Genomic DNA, 19,028 nt, shown 5'->3' on the forward strand with positions numbered 1-19,028 from the left:
GAAAGTGAGATATCTGTGACTGATGTGTTGCACACAGCTTTTTGATATAGGATAGGCAAATTCATACTAAACTTACAGTTAAAGAATTAAGTATTTAGACATGCTTTTTTTCAGCTGTTAATTTTAGCATTCAGTGTGTCAAATACATGAACGTTACCTATCAGGTGTGTCACAACAGAAGAAAGGTTGAGAATCACTGCTCTGAGTTGAATGGGAGTCGTGTGTGTGCGTGTGTATGAAGGGGGGGGGGGGGTAGGTTCAAAATTGTGTCTTCAATAGCCAGGGACAGGTAGGTTCCCTGGAGTCCTGCACAGTTTGCCTTTCCTTCACTATTGAAAATGTGATAGTGAAACAGCACCCCCCACTGGCAGGACTGTAGGTGGAGGACTCCCACTCAGTTGAGAGGGAACAGTGGTCACAGAATTGTGAAGAACTATCAGCATGTACTTTCACATGCAGGGAAGGATGGCAATTTTCACATAGCTCATTTACTTGGATAAATGTTTTTTAGGAACTGTCCTCATTATGTAAATATGTACAAAACAAAATACTATGTCTGGTTTGTGCAAGATTGTTCTTGCATGAATGATGTTGCATGGAATATATGGAGTTAATTTTGCCCGCAGCTGTCAGCATTTGCTGACCGCTGCAAGCTGAATAGTTATCCCTAATTGCCTAAATTTAGGTCCCTCAACTGTGGGTAGGAATCATCAGGGGAACAATTCTGTAACAGTGCATCTAGCTTTAGTGCTGGGTTAAATGCTCAAACCTAGATGCCGGAGATACGTATGTATTCTATAAGTGTGCAATAAAGACCTCAGCAAAATGAGACAAACATATGCCAATTTCCAAATTAAATAACAACCTATAAGCTGGTTATGGATAGGGCATATTTTGTAAAAAATAGATGCTTCTCTCCAGTTATTTAAGAATAAAATGTCTGCTAGTCTTATGAGAGCAATTACAGTAAGTAGAGGAAAAATTATATTTGTGGAAATTGAATTTTGCAAACCACTACAACAAGTCAAGCAAGACTAAACACCAGGAATTTGCCACAGCAAGTCCCAGGCAGGGTGAAAAACACATTTTGTCCAAAGCTTGCCAATACATCAGTCCATAAAGAAAGTACCTATGTATATATAAAAAATAATCCAAACACAATGCAGCAGGAGAGGATTTAAGGGGGCTGCATTCAGCAAAACCCATGTCGGTGCTGTTCCAGAAGAATCCACCTTCTTTGTTGAGGATTAGATGTGGCTTTCCTTTGTCCCCATCTTCTATTAAGCCTCCAATGATCTGAAATAGGAGGGCAGATTTAATTAGATGCCATTACTAACATATTCCAGGATCTTGTATCTCATGTATGATTCATGGTACATTTGCATGAAAATATGAAGCAGTAATGCTGTCAACAGTGTGTGCTTCAGCTCTGTTGGTGTGACAAACAGCTTTGTTCTGTGTTGTCCTCAATTATTCAAAAGCAATGATTTCAGCATTACCTGTCACCCTCAAGGATGTTATTTTTAGATTATGATTTTAAACCTAATATTGACTAGCTAACAAGAAAGTGCTAATTTTATTTTCCATTTTTGTATTAAGGTCCTTTCACTACACTTAAAATGCAGGATAAAAGGAAACATACTTTTAAATTGACTAAATACAATCATGCCACTCAGAGAACTAGTACTCCAGGTGTGCTCACAGGTCACTCTAGATTCTTTGTTCTGATTGGGTGGAATGTGTGTACACCACTTAAACAGCAAAAGTGACTGGCTTAAAGATGCCTAAAGGACAGATCAGCAATTCTGATTGGCCAAATCAGGCTTCATACACTTCTAAGTGTGCCTCTTATGAGACAACCATTATGAAGCAAGTGACTGCCAGGGCAGGAGTGTGTGGGGATCGTTATTACCCTTCCATTACCCATCAGGCAGATCTCCCTTAGGGGGTAGAAAGGTATTTTTATCAGGCACTGGCCCCTTTTAGGGGATTCCAAGGAACATTGGGCCACGGTTGATGCTTCCACAGGAGGAAAGATATATCTTTTTCCATGAATAACAATTTGTGAGGTTAAATGCTAGCTGTTCATTTATTTACCATGTGTTGTACTAAAAAGTGCATTAGGTGCAAACACATGATTTTGCCATTTCATTTGAGTTATTTGGCAAAAAATGTGAGTCAGTCCCTTGATGCATGTTCAAAATTATCCCTCTAAATGGCCAATTATCATCTGTTTAATTACATCTTAGGTTAGATGAGGAGTGAAGGCAGAGCCATGAATTATCCATTTGGCTTAGGCCTGCTGAATAGTAGACCTGATCTAAATAGATAATGTCTGTTAATAGGAATATTCAGTGCCTCTGCCTATATGAGCTAGTGGTGCTAGATATTTATTTATTGATTAGGATTTATTAACCGCCTATATGAAGAGATTTGTATTTTAAGGGCTGGTACTGGAGACTGCACCAGTTGACCTGGTACATTTTCATAATCTTGTTAGATGAGGATCTGATTCACTAGCTAGAGTTGCTAGTAATTTTCAAAAAACTGATGACTCTCTCATACATTTATGACCTAGAAACTATAGGGGTCCTTTACAAAGTATCGATAAGCCCACTGTGGGCTTACAGAATGCTAAATTGGGACTATCACCAACCCAAAGTGGTCGCTGGTGGTAGTTCTGCCCTGAGCACATGCCATTTCCAGGGGAAAAAGAAAATCCCCAGAAATGGCTTACACAATGGTAACCCAGCAGTAATCGGGTATTGCCATGTGCTGCCTAGTTGCCGCCCCACATGGCCACACGGTAAGAGTTCTCTTACCAAATAGCCATGTTTGTCTGGGAGCTTTTTACTTGCAGCTGTAAAAAGGCCCCCTGCAGCTAGCGCAGGGCCCTTTTTCCCCGCAGCTTGATAAAAGGATGCCTATGTAAATAGTCATATTCTGCAGAATGTGAAGCCTGCATTAATCTGCATTCCCCAAAGTCCATATAAAAGCCTGCTCACTTGGGATTGGATGAAACACATTTTATAGCTTTGGTGGGGGCGTGGAATGATATGCGAATTTGGATTTTACATGTTAATTATGTGTCTTTTTTCAAAATTCAGCCTGAGGCAAGTTACAATTTAGCTATTGCACACTATCTAGCCCCCCCCTTGCCCAAGGAGATCACAGTGGGTCAGTTCTGCAGGAATCCTTCCATTTCCTCTTCAGATCATGGAGAAAGGAGTGGGAAGAGCATATCTGCAGAAGTAAATAATATGCCGGCCTGTACAGGGAAATACCAGACCTGAGAACCTGCAAGTTATAGTCAGAGATGTGGAAGCACATTTTAGAAAAAATTGAATTTTTAGAACAGAATTGAAATGTCTAGGTCAGTATTCCAAGTTTATTAAAGTTTTACTACCCTGTTCTATGGGAGTGCCTTCAGCGTGACTTACAGTTTAAAATAGATTTAAAAAAAAAGACAACAGCAAGCAAGGAGTAGACATAACAAGGATAATAGGGGCAGGAGGGAAGGAACTATCAGATAGGATAGAAGGTGAGGAAAAACACAAAGAATGATATAAATGTCTCTAGGACTCCATCTTAAGACTTCCTGGTAATAGTGTAAAGGATATTGATAAAAAGCATTGGTTAATAAGTGAGTCGAGATCGGACTTAAATTTATCCAAAGTGAGACTGGGAGTGAGTTCCACAATTGATTATGGAAAAAATCTCCTTGATCCTAACACACTGGATGTGGGGAGAGAGTACTCAGTACTCATGTACAATCTTGTTTTCAGCAGCTGTGTAACCCCTCAGATCAAAAATATACCAACCCATGGTTCAGCAGTGAGTTAAGGTTCTAGTAACAACCAGTTCCAAAGAAGTGGGAAGAAACTGGCCCAAAATGTAATTAAAAAAAATGCTAATCCAGAAAATGAGCCCTAGTCAGTTGGTCCTGTAGATCCCAGGTCATGATCTGTGCATCACAAAATCTAGATTAAACCACCTCTGTAGAAAGCCTTTGGCTACTAAGACTTATTTTGCTAAACAAAAAGGGCAATCCCTGAATTACTTAAACCCTTTGGAAACTGGTGCAGTTTACATTTCAGACACTGTTTGAGTGATTGTGTGCTTTGCAAAACAATTTAGTCCTGCAGGATATCACAAATCATAGAATCATATCAAGCAGCAGTAATAAATTCCATTCCACTTCGGAGGCTATAAAACCCCCTTGAGAAAATGGTAGTACTTAGGTCATCGTTCTATCACAGTTTTTCATTCTGATTAGGTCTCACTGGAATACCAACACACATTCTTATAACCTTTCCAGACAGAACAAAGGATAAAACAAACATCTATGCACCACGTTTTACTGCTTGATCCTAGAGCTTTGTGACTTAAAGGGGTATTCCATTTTCAAGGATAATGGAAGATTTTGGTGACCACAAGAAGAGGATATATGATGGGGTAAAGGCAGGGCCAAGGGGGGGGGGGGCAAGATTCCCTGGGCCTGGCCTCGGTGATCGAGAGAAGCTATTCTGCCAGCCACAGGTCCTTCTTCCTGCTGCGTCCAGCCTATGTGTGTTATGGTCGGTGAGTTCTTGTGCCATGCAAAGCACCGGCGGGTAGCCTGTGCTCAGCTGGCGGCCGAATAATTCCCAAAACTTCACCTGTGACAACCGCCGTTCCCCGAGGGTTGAGCCCCCAGGTGCAGGTGGCCGCCAGAACTTACAGAGGTGGCTGGGATCGGAGTCGGGCAGCGAGTAAGTGGACTGGTCAGGAGACTGGCAGTGGTCGAGGCAGGCGGCAAGCAGGGAAGAGTCCGAAGTCTGGCAGTGGTCAGGGCAGGTGGCAAGCAGAGAAGAGTCTGAAGTCTGGCAGTTGTCAGATCAGGTCAGGTCAGACAATAAGCAGTAGTAGGTAAACCACACAGGAGCTCAAGTCCCCCCATCAAGAGGAACGAATACAACTGGTCAAGGCAGGTTGCCGGTGGAGGCGGGGCAGAGGCGGAAGGCTCCAATCGGAAGCCGCCGAAGGCAGGGCGAGGGAGGAACTAGCGTTCCCAACCATGTAGGCTCACCGCCAGCTGGGAACGCCGCTGCACACGCACGCCCGCAGCCACCCAGCTCACAGCAGGCCCGAATCCCCCGCCCACGAGAGTCCCGCGCCCAACCGGAAAGGGCCAGAACAACGGGCCAGAACGATGGCCCGGACCCGCGGCACAACCCAGGTGCCAACTCCCAGATAAGGCCAGGACCGGTGCTCCCCTAACCCGGGAGCGGAGGCGAGGCGGAGCAAGACCACGGGAGTGGAGGTGAGGAGGAGCGTGACAATGTGGAAACAGGAAGTTAATTCACAGGAAGCAGGATGCGGCAGGAAGCAGCAGGAAGAAGGACCTGTGGCTGGCAGAGCAGCCTCTCTCAATCACTGCTGTGTGTGGGGGGAGGGGCAAGGGCGACAGCAGGCCACCGAAGATTGTTTGCCCCTGCCCCTGAAGATTGTTTCCCCCCAGGCCTGGCTTTATCTCTTGGTGGCCCTGGGGAAAGGGAAACAGAGATCAGAGCAGCTGGGAAGGAATGGTCCAGTTTTGAGTTTTTTCAGATTTTAGCACCCTAAACTGCCTGTGTTACCTGTCCCCCGAGTCTAGCCTCCAGTACTCTATGCAACCAAGTCCAAGTCCAGAGTTGGAAACTATTTATAAAGTGGGGACTGTACAATTTACAAAACCTGAGTCTTATTAGAAGGCTGAAAAATATTAAACAGCAGCTAAAATCTCTAGGGGGATGTCTCATCAAGCCCAGTCATGGCCAGTTGTAGAGCAAAGAGCATCAACTATTAACTTCCCTCCACCATGTCTTCAAAGCAGAACCAGCTGCAGTGTTGACACAAGTTTCCCTGAGCCCCAGGATCCATCACTCAGTCTAGCCAGAAAGGAGTCTCTGGATTACACTTATATCAAATCCAAGTCATCGGCTGTTAAACTGGTCAGACTGATGGGGGTTGGGAGAACAGATTTTGTAGAAATAAAAACACTAAAAAAACATAAAACCATTAACATACTGGCACCATGAACACTGCTCTAGCCATTTTCATGTCACCTCATTGGGCAGTTGCACCTGTTTCTGACCCATGCAAAGCTTATCATAATGGACAGGAATCCTCATTACATGGTGTGCTAGTGAAAAAAAAGTGTCTGCCGGGGAAAAAAGCAGTGGAAAAGCTCAAGGTCTAGGATGTCAAAACCATGTGACTTGAAATTTATAAAGCAAAAAAACAAAAACAACCCCCCCCCCCCCCCCCCCAAGATTAGCCCACCTATCTACTGAGTCACTATGCAGGGTACTGCAAAACATACTATAATTTAGAATAGGATATCCACAATGAATATGCATGAGATTGACTGGTATACACTACCTCCATTGTATACAAATCTTTTTCATGCATATTCATTGAGGAAATCCTGAAAACCTGACTGACAAGGGGGCACTCCAGGACCAACTGTGGAAACACTGATTTGAATGCCTAGTAGCCTTGGTAGAATTCTTATTAAATAACCAACTAGTTCTCCCTACATACCAAAAATGTCACCTTTTAAATAAGTGGCATAGCCATGGGTGGTTACAGGCCCACCCAGTAGCAGCACACCTATGATGTGGCTAGTAGGATAGACCTACTAGCTAAAAACTCCCAACAACACTCCCTCCTGAGTATCTTTTAAATAGCAGATCTTTGCTGGCAGCTGGCCCCACAGCCTTCCCTCTGACACACACCCACCTATGCGGAAACAGGAAATTTGTCAGAGGGAAGGCTGTGGGGGCGGTGTGAGCATTGTGTATCAGTCGGTGCCACTGAAGATCTGCTATTTAAAAGCTACAAGGGGCGGGGGGTGTTTGAGACATCATATGGCATGCAGGCAGGTGAGAGAGACCAAATTGCCTGTGGAGAGGGGGCAGGGCAGGGTTCTTCTGCCCATCCACCTTGGACCCAAGCCCACCCAAAATTGGGTGCCTGGCTACACCCCTGTTTTAAATAGTTATACTTACAGCAAAGTATTTGCAAATATACCACCAAATGTTCTCCGAGTTAGAAGTTTGTCCTACATTTCCCACAAAACAGGAGTCTTAAAGCAGGTCTACATTATATTGATGCACTTACATCACATTTATGCTTTCCTGATATTTGCTCCTCACCCCTCTGACAGTCTTGCCAGAGAGACTAGAGAGAGAATGAAGCACACTTACTTCTGTTCCTTCACCGTGCTGCTGTCAATGAGAAATGGAATCTCTTCTCTGCCTGCCCTCCCCAGCATAAGGAGGTTCTTCTCCAAGTTAATGACGCACTGGAATACAAGAAAGTCCACAAGGATATTAGCACAACACTGCAAGAGATTGGCCTTGGTGTTAGTGTTGACCTCATGTTTACTGTATAAGAGCCTTGCATTTTAACTGAGAGAGTAGTCTAGTGGTAACAACAATGGGCTGACAACTAAGGAAGCCAAATGCTGAAATCCATTTTCCCTCCACTTACTCACCTCGGGCAAGTCAATAGTTTCCAGACACCCAGTTAAAACTGTAGGCTGATTTGGGCAAAGAACTGATTTGTTTTTGAAATTGAAAATGCTCTAACTCAACTTTTGAGCATCATTAGGCTAAAAAGCCTTTAAAAAACTCAACGGACATGCATGCTGTCAGGCTGGTGCAGATGCGAAAAACCATTTCACTACAGCTGCATTTAAAACTTTTGCAAATTGGGGAGCCAAACATGGCTCTAGCTAGCTGTATTTCTGAGCCTCAAGTCTATATATTGCAGGCTGAGTGCAGACCCATATGCAGTGATGTTCAATTAAGAAATATGCAAATCATGCACGGGATCACATAGGCACAGATATTGGAAATGATTCTTCTGAGCTAAGCCAGCCAGGGTAACTAATTCCTTAATAGCAAAAGAAAAAAATGCCTGGTGAAGATCTCCATCTGTTAAGCAACTTTCGACTTAACAATCGATTTGTTAGTTGAATCAACATGTACTTGCTCCTTGTACAAGGGCCTCCTCCACAGTGACCCAATCAAAGCGATCACAAGTGACCTACCTTCAGGGCGCGCAAAGTCTGGATGCCGAGGGACAAGTTTTTCTCATTGTCCTCTGAGAAAAAAAAATACTTTGATTCAGGATGAAAATTGTACTTTCAAACTATTTTGTCTGTTTGACATCGTTCAATGGGCTTCGCTCAATAAAGGATTTCTGCTATAGACACAGAGGAGTGAATTCTATATATATGGTGCCAAAAAAATCAGAGCTGTAAAAAGCACTATTCTATAAACCATGCTTAAAAAGTTAGGTGTGGTTTATAGAATAGTGCTTACACCTGGGAATAGCGCCTAACTGAAATGTGGTGTACAGGTACAAATCAAAGAAGGGTATACACAAAAAGTAGCACATATGAGTTTATCTTGTTGGGCAGACTGGATGGACCGTGCAGGTCTTTTTCCTCCGTCATCTACTATGTATATGTTACTATGTGGTGTAAATCATTGTGCCTAAATTAGGTGTGTATCCTCATTATTCTATAACTATGTGCATATATTTTAGGAATGCTCCCATTCCACCCATGACCTTCCCATTTCCATACCCCATTTTTGAACTTGTGCATAAAATGTAGGCGTGGATCCTGCGCCTGAATTTACATGCATATATTGCAATTAAATTTAATTAGTGCCAATAATTGCTTAATGAGCCTATCAGCAATAATTAGTTCATTATTCAACTAAATTGCACACACAAATTGGGCACATGTCCCAAATTTGTATGCACAATTTTTAGTGACTTTTATAGAATTCGGAAGAGAATGGGGAAAGTCATTTTTGAAAGGCCTCTTTATTACACACAGATACATTACAACAGACAGAAATGGTCTAGTAGTAGGAACATACTAACACTCCTAAATGCCCCGATTTTAAAAGTAAAATATTCAGAATGTGCAACGAGCAATAAAAAGAGCTAAGAACACACATAGGGAAAGGCTTCTGCAGGAGTCGTCAACTAAACAAAATGAATGCTTAACATGCATTCTTCTGTATTCTAAACAATCTATGTTTCTACAGAAGATACTTATGATAAATTGGGGAATTCTATCGGTTCATCAAGTATTTAAGGAATATAAAATACAGTGGGGTCAACGTACCTATGACAGTTGCAGAACAGTCCATTCTTATGGACCCTATTTTAATGGCCAAGTGTTCCAACTGACCAATGACCTTCATATTAGCAGGTAAGGAAATGTTTTTATCTTCATTCTTGGTGTCTTTTATATGTTCTTTTAATCTGTATTGGAAGAGGAGAATTCTTTCAGTTGTGCTAAACTTATACTATGCATGCCATAAATCTTATTTTTCCCACTGATGCTCCTTGTAATCTTGGTCAGGTCATTTCATCCTCCATTGCCTCAGGCACAAACTTAAGGCCAGATTTATTTGCATTCATTTGTGTTAACTTTGTTATGATACTCTACATTAACGTGAGTTAACGCCATTTAACAATACTAACACAGGAATCTACCAATCAAAGTTTCCTCAATATTAAATTCCAATAATCTTATAGGAAAGTTCTTAAATTAATCATACTATTATATTATCGTACAACTTTGTTTATTTATTTCAACATCTTATTTTTCTACAAAAATCTTTTTTCTATACAAAAGCACAGCAAACTGTCATAGACATATAAACCATAACCCTTCATTCATACATTCCCCACATTTATAATATATTAGCACCAACAATCGCCTGTGATGAAAACATCTTGTTTGAAGAAACAATAGCTGATTATTGCATAAACGTTTTGGACATTACGATCGGTCTAAGTGGTGGTAAATTTAGAACTACCTGTTTAGAAAAGAAACAGACTGTAATTCTCTCCTTCATTATCATAGCTTTCACCCTCAAAATCTAAGAGATGGTATCCCGATGGATCAACTGCTGAGGGTTAAAAGGCTGTGCTCAAGCAAAGTAGACTATAATCAACAAGCATCTGTAGTAGCAGAATGGTTTGTCCAATGTAAATATCCAAAACCAGTTATTAAACGAGCAATAAAAAGAGCTAAGAACACACATAGGGAAAGGCTTCTGCAGGAGTCGTCAACTAAACAAAATGAATGCTTAACATGCATTCTTCTGTATTCTAAACAATCTATGTTTCTACAGAAGATACTTATGAGACATTGGGGAATTCTATCGGTTCATCAAGTATTTAAGGAACCCCCAAAAATAGCTTACAGGAGGGCTCAAAATCTGGGTGAGCTCTTGTCTGCTTCGAGATATAATAGGTCCATGGAGCCAGCTGCTGGAGGCTATTCTAAATGTAATACATGTATCTATTGCAAATATAGTATATGTACTAACTGTATCATATTTGGAAATAACAGGACACACTATTTGAAAAATGAAACTAATTGCAATTCCCAAGAGGTAGTTTATGGGATCTGTTGTCCATGTGGCAGATGGTATATTGGCTATACAATAAGGAAAATAAAAATAAGAATATCAGAACATCTTAGCAATATACGATTGAAGAAACTGGAGGCACCTCTTGTTGTCCATTGGGCGGAGGCTAAGCATGAAATAGATACATTGCGTTTTGTAGTGTTATACCAGCTGAAAAATTCTAGAGGTGGGAATGGCCCATACAAATTGAATCGAATAGAACAGAAACTTATATTTCTTTATGATACCCTTGAACCAGCTGGTTTAAATCGTGAAATAGAATGGGACTTGGTGAGGTAATTATGTTCCTGTGGACGTAAGATGGGAACACTGTGATTGGACACAAGTTAATCTCTGGAAGAGTTTAAATAGAGCAAGCGGGTTGCTCTATAATATATTTGTATACAGAGCTTGGGAAAGTGACGAAAGGTTGGACGGGTTGAGTTTTCCTGCTATGGTGTGCTAAGAATATTTGTATTATTGGAGATCTGGTGAGTGGAATTGAAGTTATACTTATATACTATCATTATAGCTGATGGCATGTAAAAGTAATTATAGACAATTTTATGCACAGACTGACAGCTCCTGAGGATGCCAATTGAGCGAAACACAAATTTTGTGTCGGACTGGACAAGCATTTGGAGAGTGAAACAAAGAATGGTTAACCCCTGGAGAAGGTTTTTAATATGTTATAAATGTGGGGAATGTATGAATGAGGGGTTATGGTTTATATGTCTATGACAGTTTGCTGTACTTTTGTATAGAAAATGATTTTTGTAGAAAAATAAGATGTTGACATAAATAAACAAAGTTTTACGATAATATAATAGTATAATTAATGTAAGAACTTTCCTATAAGATTATTAAGTAGAGGAGTGTGGTAGCCGTGTTAGTCCACTCTTAAGGTTATCAATAGAAATCAAACAAAATAAAACATGGAAAAGAAAATAAGATGATACCTTTTTTATTGGACATAACTTAATACATTTCTTGATTAGCTTTCGAAGGTTGTCCTTCTTCGTCAGATCGGAAATAAGCAAATGTGCTAGCTGACAGTGTATATAAGTGAAAACATTCAAGCATTACTATGACAGTCTGAATATCAATGATATGCTTTGATGTCCCCATGCATACCTCCTACCCACCCCCCTCCTCCCACCCTATCAGACTGTCATAGTAATGCTTGAATGTTTTCACTTATATACACTGTCAGCTAGCACATTTGCTTATTTCCGATCTGACAAAGAAGGGCAACCTTCGAAAGCTAATCAAGAAATGTATTAAGTTATGTCCAATAAAAAAGGTATCATCTTATTTTCTTTTCCATGTTTTATTTTGTTTGATTTCTATTGATAACTATAAGATTATTGGAATTTAATGCCATTTAACACACATTGAGGGACATTTTTGAAGGAATGTCCAAGTCAGAATTGAAACGACCTGCTCATAATGTTAAAAAAAAAAAACCCTGTCCATCTCATAGCCATTTTTGAACAAGACAGACATTCAGATTTCCTATTTGAAAATACATAAGGACGTCTTTATGCTGGAGACGTTCATCCTGAACAATCATTTTACAAACTGAAACATTTAAATTATAAACGGGGGAAAACAAGGCACAGGGACAACTGTCTGGCAACATTCTTATAAAAATGGCCACACAGATATCCTTGCAAAACAGGGGTAGCCTAGTGATTAGTGCAATGGACTGTAAACTAACAGACCTAGGTTTGAATGCCACTATAACTCTTAGTTGTTTTTTTTTTTTGTAAATATGATCCCTCCAGGAACAGAAAAATGCCTACTGCACCTGAATGTGTAGACACCATTTCCATAGCTTTCAGGCTTACAGGTGTCTTATTTCTGTAGGTACAGTAAGTATTTTTCATTCATGGAGGGAGTACCAGGAAAGAAAAAAAAATCAATAGAGTTACAGTGAGATTTGAATCTGTGTCCCTTGGTTTATAGTCCATTGCACTACCCACCAGGCTACTCCTCTGACTTGCTTGTTGCTTTGTTCAGAATGGCCATAATACCTGCAGCTGACTTATAGCCTGGTTTTCCTTTCCAATTTCACTTTCAGGAGAGAGGGAGGGGGATAGCAACCACTGGGAGATTAAGGAGGGGTCATGCCTTAATCCTTCCAGTGGGCAGCTGCTTAATCAGAGCATCTTTTTGTAACTTGGATGTGACTGAAACAGGTTGAGATAAAAACATCCTTCTTTTAAACATGGATGTTTTTTTCCATTTGAAAATCGCTGTTGGACATCCTACTTATGGGCCCTCCCTAGTCCCATCCAAAACATGCCCACAACACTCCCCCTAGCTATTTGGATAAATTGCAGTGTGAATCACCCAAATTCTGACTTTCCAAAGTGGGATTTGAATGTTTTTAGCAGATGTATGTTTCTTTCTGCATTTTGAGGCATCCATCTGCTTTGAAAATGAGGCTCCACTGCCAATATTAGGATATGTGTTACACATGTTAATGTGGAATAATATGCATTAAGACATAAATACACATTAGTAAATCCAACCCTTAGACTCTAAACTCTCTTGAGGAAGGAACCTCCTACTGTACTTGAATTGTAACTCACCCGGAGCTTAGCTTTGGAAAGGTGAGTAATCAAATCCTAATCTAGAGGCAACTTTAGACAATTTACATGTATAAAAATAAAAGTCATTTATACATCTATATCAGCATACACATATAAGTAGGGACTTTAGAACAAGTTTCAATTTTATTTAGATTTGATACACTGCACCTGGAGAGGCCTTTCAAGGTGGTTTACAATAACTAAAATATAAGTACAGGAAAAATGAAAAAGAACTATAATCAATGAACAGGACAGAGGAGAAGGAGAAATAGAGAGGAGGCGGGAGGTGAGAGAGAAAATCTACATTGCTGATCCATCTACTGCAGTACCCCATTCTGTCCTGAGCCAGTGACAAACCAGACTAGGTAAATCAAGGACTAAAGCTTCCACAAATAGAAAGGTCTTCAACTCAAAAGCCACATTGAGCCTGCAAATAGGTGGGAAAATGTGGGGTACAAATGCAACAAATAAATAAATTGTCCCACAATTATTCGAAGTGAAGGTGGAAAGGGAGAAAGTTCCACAGTGAGAGACCAGTGACACTGAAAATTTTGGATTGATTAGAGTTGAAATGATGGAATAGCAAGACAACTGTGGTGGGATGAGCAAAGATTCCTGGAGGGGATGATGGTAAGCATAAAGAGAGTTGGGCATGGTGTTCCTTATGGGTCAATAAAATAATTTTGCAGGAGTTCCAATGGAAGCCAAAATTCCATTTCGAAGAAGCAGAGAAACGTGACCAAATTTCTTGGATCCACTCACTAATCTTACAGCCAAGTTCTGGACAATTTGAAGACAGGGAATGTCTTGAACACTAGATCCTTGGAGGAGGGTGTTACAAAGTGTATGCTTGCAACACCTACGGATTTAGAAGTGGAGGGTGTTCTGGGCATGGGTGGACAGACCTTGAAAGTATATGTATAATCCATACTTTGCAATGGCAATACAAGTACACTTCAAAAAGTTTTGCAATCACCATTTACACCTGCTTTGAGTCACCCAAGCATGGGTTAACTTCTTGTTTCGACTTGGGCTTGGGAGGAGAGCTGGAGGAGAAATTGTGCTTAGCCCTCAGATGTTGAAAACAATTTCAAAATGACAAATGACTTAGTGCCCACTTTCTATGCACAGTTTTAGGAAATCTGGCCTGCCCAGATTTACATAGTAAAATCTGCTTATACGTGAAAATGCCACTACTTACATATATAAAGCCCTGCGTGAACCTGCTCTTTATGTGTTTTACTTGAAAAGGGCTGTTCCCACTGTATGTGCTGCCAAATACGTACAAGAATATGGAAAAAAAACCTGTATTTTAAAAAGGTCTCTCTGTTTAGTAAACCTTTTGTAACATACAATGCAATTGCTCAACGTCTCAACTTAAACATCCCTTTGCAGACCTAGATAACCTATATAATATTGGGTCTCGTGCAGTGGTGTGCTGGAGCCGGCTCGCACCGGCTCGCAAGAGCCGGTTGTTACATTTTGTACCGACTTGCAAGCTGGTTGTTTCCTACTGCGAGCCGGCTCTCCTCCCTCCTGCTCGCCCGATCGATCGCCGCCCGATCTGGTCCCTCACTGTCACCGACCGTCACCTGACTCTTCTAATTCTTCTGCGGGGCAGGCAGTCTTGCCTTCCCGCTATCAGTGCTGACTCTCCCCTGCCAGTTCGCGCTTTAAAAATGGCCGCCGAGACTTCCAGAGGCAGCCTTGCGAGACTTCTACTGAAGTCTCGGTGGCCATTTTGAAGCGCGGACCAGCAGAGGAGAGTCAGCGCTGGTAGTGGGCAGGCAAGACTGCCTGCCCCACCGAAGAATTAGAAGAGTCAGGTCAGTGGGGGACGGATCCGGAGGGAGGGAGGAGAAGTCGCCGGTGAACAACTCGGGAGGGGTGGCAGGGGAGAGAAGGGAGTCTCTGGGCATGGGTGGATGGAGGGGAGAGAACTAAGGGTCACTGCTGGACATGGGTGGATGGATGGCAGGGGAGAGGAGGGTCACTGCTGGGCATGGGTGGATGGAGAGCAGGGGAGAGGAGGGTCACTGGGTATGGGTGGATGGAGGGCAGGGGAGAGGAGGGTCACTGCTGGACATGGGTGGATGGAGGGCAAGGGAGAAGAGGGTCACTGGGTATGGGTGCATGCAGGGCAAAGGAGAGAAGGGTCACTGTAGAATCCATTTTGCAGGCTCAGCAGGACTCCATCGGCGGAGAGTGGGTGGCCGGTACCTCTGCCCCGGTGTCCTCCCTCCCACCCACCACCGCCATCTGCACACTGCCTCCCATATCCAAAAAGACCCGGTGCTTATGCTTGCAAAAAAAAAAAAAAGAAAAGGCTACCTCTACTGCGCATGCTCAGCTAACCGGCTGGTTTCCCCTCCCTATCGCATGCAAATGATCCTGTTCGCAAAAGCAGCAACCAGCTCATTTGCATGCAATTCGCTTTTGGAATCCCTCTGTATTTCCAAATCGGTAAATTTTACAGAGGTGGAAATACAGAGTGATTTTTTACAGGGACCTTAGTGCATCTAGTTGCCAGGCGGCAGTGGAGGAAGATCACTAATGTGACAGATAATGCACCTCAAAAGATGTAGCCAACTGCATTCCTTGTTATCAGATGCATTTAATATGCAATAATAATATCTACAGGACCTTAACATGTATTTACAGCAAACGTTAATCACAACATTTTAGTAAATAGGAAACTAAATGCATGAGGGTATGGATGCATTCAATGCCATACAAGCAAAGCTGGATTTCCATTAGGCTCATTAAGTATGTGCCTTAAAAATAAAAACAGCTGGAGCTACTTATATATACAGAACTTGCACAAAATACATATTAAGTTTAAGAAAAATATTGTGCTGTAGAGTATCTAAATGTTTGAGCATTTTATTTAGTTATTGTTGTCATAAGTACTATATATTTTATTGTTTTACATTTTAAAATGTTATATTATTGAATTTTAATATTTCTTATATAAACTGCCTTGAATAATCTTGATTGGATTGGAAAGGGTGGTTTATAACATTTTATAAATAAATTAGAAAGGGAATGAAAGTGAAGTCAGGATTTTCTATGCATAATGCTTACCCCAGTCTGTCCACACATGCAGAAGATATTAGGTTATGCCGACTACCTGTGTCAATCATGATTCTCATGTCCCTTCCAGCACACTGCAAAAATAACAAATTATTGAAGAGAATGAAGAATGACAATAGAGATTAGAGAATTATTAGTGTCTGTGTCTTCCTCATGTTAACCATCAGAACATCCTGCTTCAGTCAGTATGGACAGAGCTGCCAAGATGGCTCTAGGGCCCGCCCCCAGCCCAGCCCAGCCTGCCCCTAGCTCTGCCCTTCCACTTGCTCCGCCCAGCTCCACCACAACTCCACCCATTGCTTCACCATCCAACCCATTGTTCTAACCCATAATAGCTGATATGCAGCCAGCGGCAAAGGGAGTGGTCTCCTTGTCCAGCAGCAGCAGGAAACGCTTTCATAAAACATCTCCTGCTACCATGGGATTAGTAACAGCAGGAGATGGTGCTCTATGAAAGTGTTTCCTGCTACCGGTGGACAGGGAGGCCACTCAACAGGAGATCTTGGTTTCTCGGAAGAAATGCAGGAGATGACCCGCAAAAGTGGAAGACTTGGCAGGTCTGTATGGAAACAGTTCTTACCTTTTCCTCCCCTTCCTCCCCCACAAATTGCAATAGTTTTACTGGATACAGTCACAAAAGAGAGGGAATACAGTATACAACAATCACCAAACAAACAAGCAAAGCAAACACTGGGCCTTCAGGATTGAGAAAAATGTAGTTCTTTACTGGGAAATCATGGCTTCCTACTGATCAAACTGTCAAATACGAATGGGTCTAATAAATTACCAGCTTGATTTCTTGGCAATTAAATAAAAACAAAATTGGGCTGTGTTATTTGATCACATGAGTGAAATCAGTTGGAATAAAACTGGCATTAGAAATATTTAAACCATTCAGTAGATCAATGATAATAGCATATAACCAGCCAGCAGCAAATTATTCAAGAAATGACACACCACAGATTAATAAAAATTACAAAAAAAAGTGAAACATAAAAATTACCCTCTGGATGTTTCTTGCAATTGTCATAAAAACCTTTAGGGTGGAAATTATTAACACGGGCTACTGTTAAAGACAGGTTATTTTACTACAATTCATGCTATTTTAGCACAGGCACTCATTGCATAAAATGGGACCCTGTTTTAAAACAGCACGATGGGAGGCAGAGGGTATTTTATCAGGGCCACATCTACTTGCATATACATGTGAAAATTCCATTACAAAAATGACCCCCATGAAGGGCAATGCTATACTGAGCACCCACCGTAATGTACAAACGTACAGAATATTGTCACTTATGCGTATCAGTGGCAGTAAGTAACTAAGCACCATTCTGTAAGGGCACATAGGTTGCTTAGCATTGAAATACAAGTAGGGCGTTCACACAGGCAGAGCATAGGAGGGAAAATGGTCAAAGCGGCCCCTTCCATGTGCAACTTACAGACTACTTGAGGAATGCGTTCAATTCTGGTCGCCATATCTCAAGAAATTATATGGAAATGCATTTAAAACAAATAGGAGGAAATATTTTTTCACTCAAAGAATAGTTAAGTTCTAGAACTTGCTGCTGAAAGATGTGGTAACGGCGGTTAGCATATCTGGGTTTAAAAAAAGGTTTGGACAAGTTCCTGGAAGAAAAGTCCATATTCTGCTATTGAGACAGATATGGGGAAGCCACTGCTTGCCCTGGGATTGGTAGCATGGAATGTTGCTACAATTTGGGCTTCTGCCAGGTACTTGTGACCTGGCATTGGTCACTGTTGGAAACAGGATACTTGGCTAGATGGACCATTGGTCTGACTCAGTATGACTATTCTTATATTCTTATGTACTGTAATACTTGGCTTTGCTGCATTTACACAGCTGTGCTTTTGCCAGGTCTATGGCTGGTGTAACTGTGGCACATATGCTAGACAGACAATGCCAAGTTACACTAGTATTCGATAATGGAATCTGGGCGCCCAGATACTGTTATATAAGAGGCTCTCTCTATACAATATTAGGGGTACTCAATTATAGAATTTCTCCCTAAATATCTAAATTAACCTTCTGATTCTATAAAAGCCTCCAAAATTTCTGTGTGCAAATTTGGCTGTGATCCCAATTTGCACACAGAATTTAATTGAATAACAAGCCAGTTAGTGCCAATAATTGGCTTCTTAACAAGCAATTATTGGCACTAATTAGATTTAAATATTATGGATGCATGTAAAGTTAGGCATAGGATCCGCACCTACATTTTACATGCAGTCCAAAAAAGGGGGCGTGGAAATGGTGGGAGGGTCATGGGTATTCAGGGCAGAGCATAGGTGACGTTTTGAGGTACATGCATAATTGAGGTCCCGCATGTAAATGTAGGCATGGCTCTTTGCACCATGTTTTCATTAGTGCAAAGGTCATGTCTACAGTGGTGGAAATAAGTATTTGATCCCTTGCTGATTTTGTAAGTTTGCCCACTGACAAAGACATGAGCAGCCCATAATTGAAGGGTAGGTTATTGGTAACAGTGAGAGATAGCACATCACAAATTAAATCCGGAAAATCACATTGTGGAAAGTATATGAATTTATTTGCATTCTGCAGAGGGAAATAAGTATTTGATCCCCCACCAACCAGTAAGAGATCTGGCCCCTACAGACCAGGTAGATGCTCCAAATCAACTCGTTACCTGCATGACAGACAGCTGTCGGCAATGGTCACCTGTATGAAAGACACCTGTCCACAGACTCAGTGAATCAGTCAGACTCTAACCTCTACAAAATGGCCAAGAGCAAGGAGCTGTCTAAGGATGTCAGGGACAAGATCATACACCTGCACAAGGCTGGAATGGGCTACAAAACCATCAGTAAGACGTTGGGCGAGAAGGAGACA

General features: G+C 41.5%; 1 protein-coding gene across 1 annotated transcript in view; it reads right to left on the reverse strand.

The window, feature by feature from the left end:
- Nucleotides 1-364: 364 nt before the first annotated feature.
- NRIP3 (nuclear receptor interacting protein 3) overlaps nucleotides 365-19,028 on the reverse strand; it is a 34,487-nt gene continuing 15,823 nt past the window's right edge. The window contains exons 3-7 of the mRNA XM_030201016.1: nucleotides 16,148-16,230; nucleotides 9,170-9,309; nucleotides 8,078-8,130; nucleotides 7,230-7,327; nucleotides 365-1,296 (exon numbers count right to left, since the gene is read on the reverse strand). Coding sequence (XP_030056876.1) covers nucleotides 1,281-1,296; nucleotides 7,230-7,327; nucleotides 8,078-8,130; nucleotides 9,170-9,309; nucleotides 16,148-16,230 — 390 coding nt within the window. The 3' untranslated portion in view covers nucleotides 365-1,280. The remainder of the gene's footprint in view (nucleotides 1,297-7,229; nucleotides 7,328-8,077; nucleotides 8,131-9,169; nucleotides 9,310-16,147; nucleotides 16,231-19,028) is intronic.

The sequence above is a fragment of the Microcaecilia unicolor genome, chromosome 4 (genome assembly GCF_901765095.1).
Source record: "Microcaecilia unicolor chromosome 4, aMicUni1.1, whole genome shotgun sequence".
Classification (NCBI taxonomy): domain Eukaryota; kingdom Metazoa; phylum Chordata; class Amphibia; order Gymnophiona; family Siphonopidae; genus Microcaecilia; species Microcaecilia unicolor.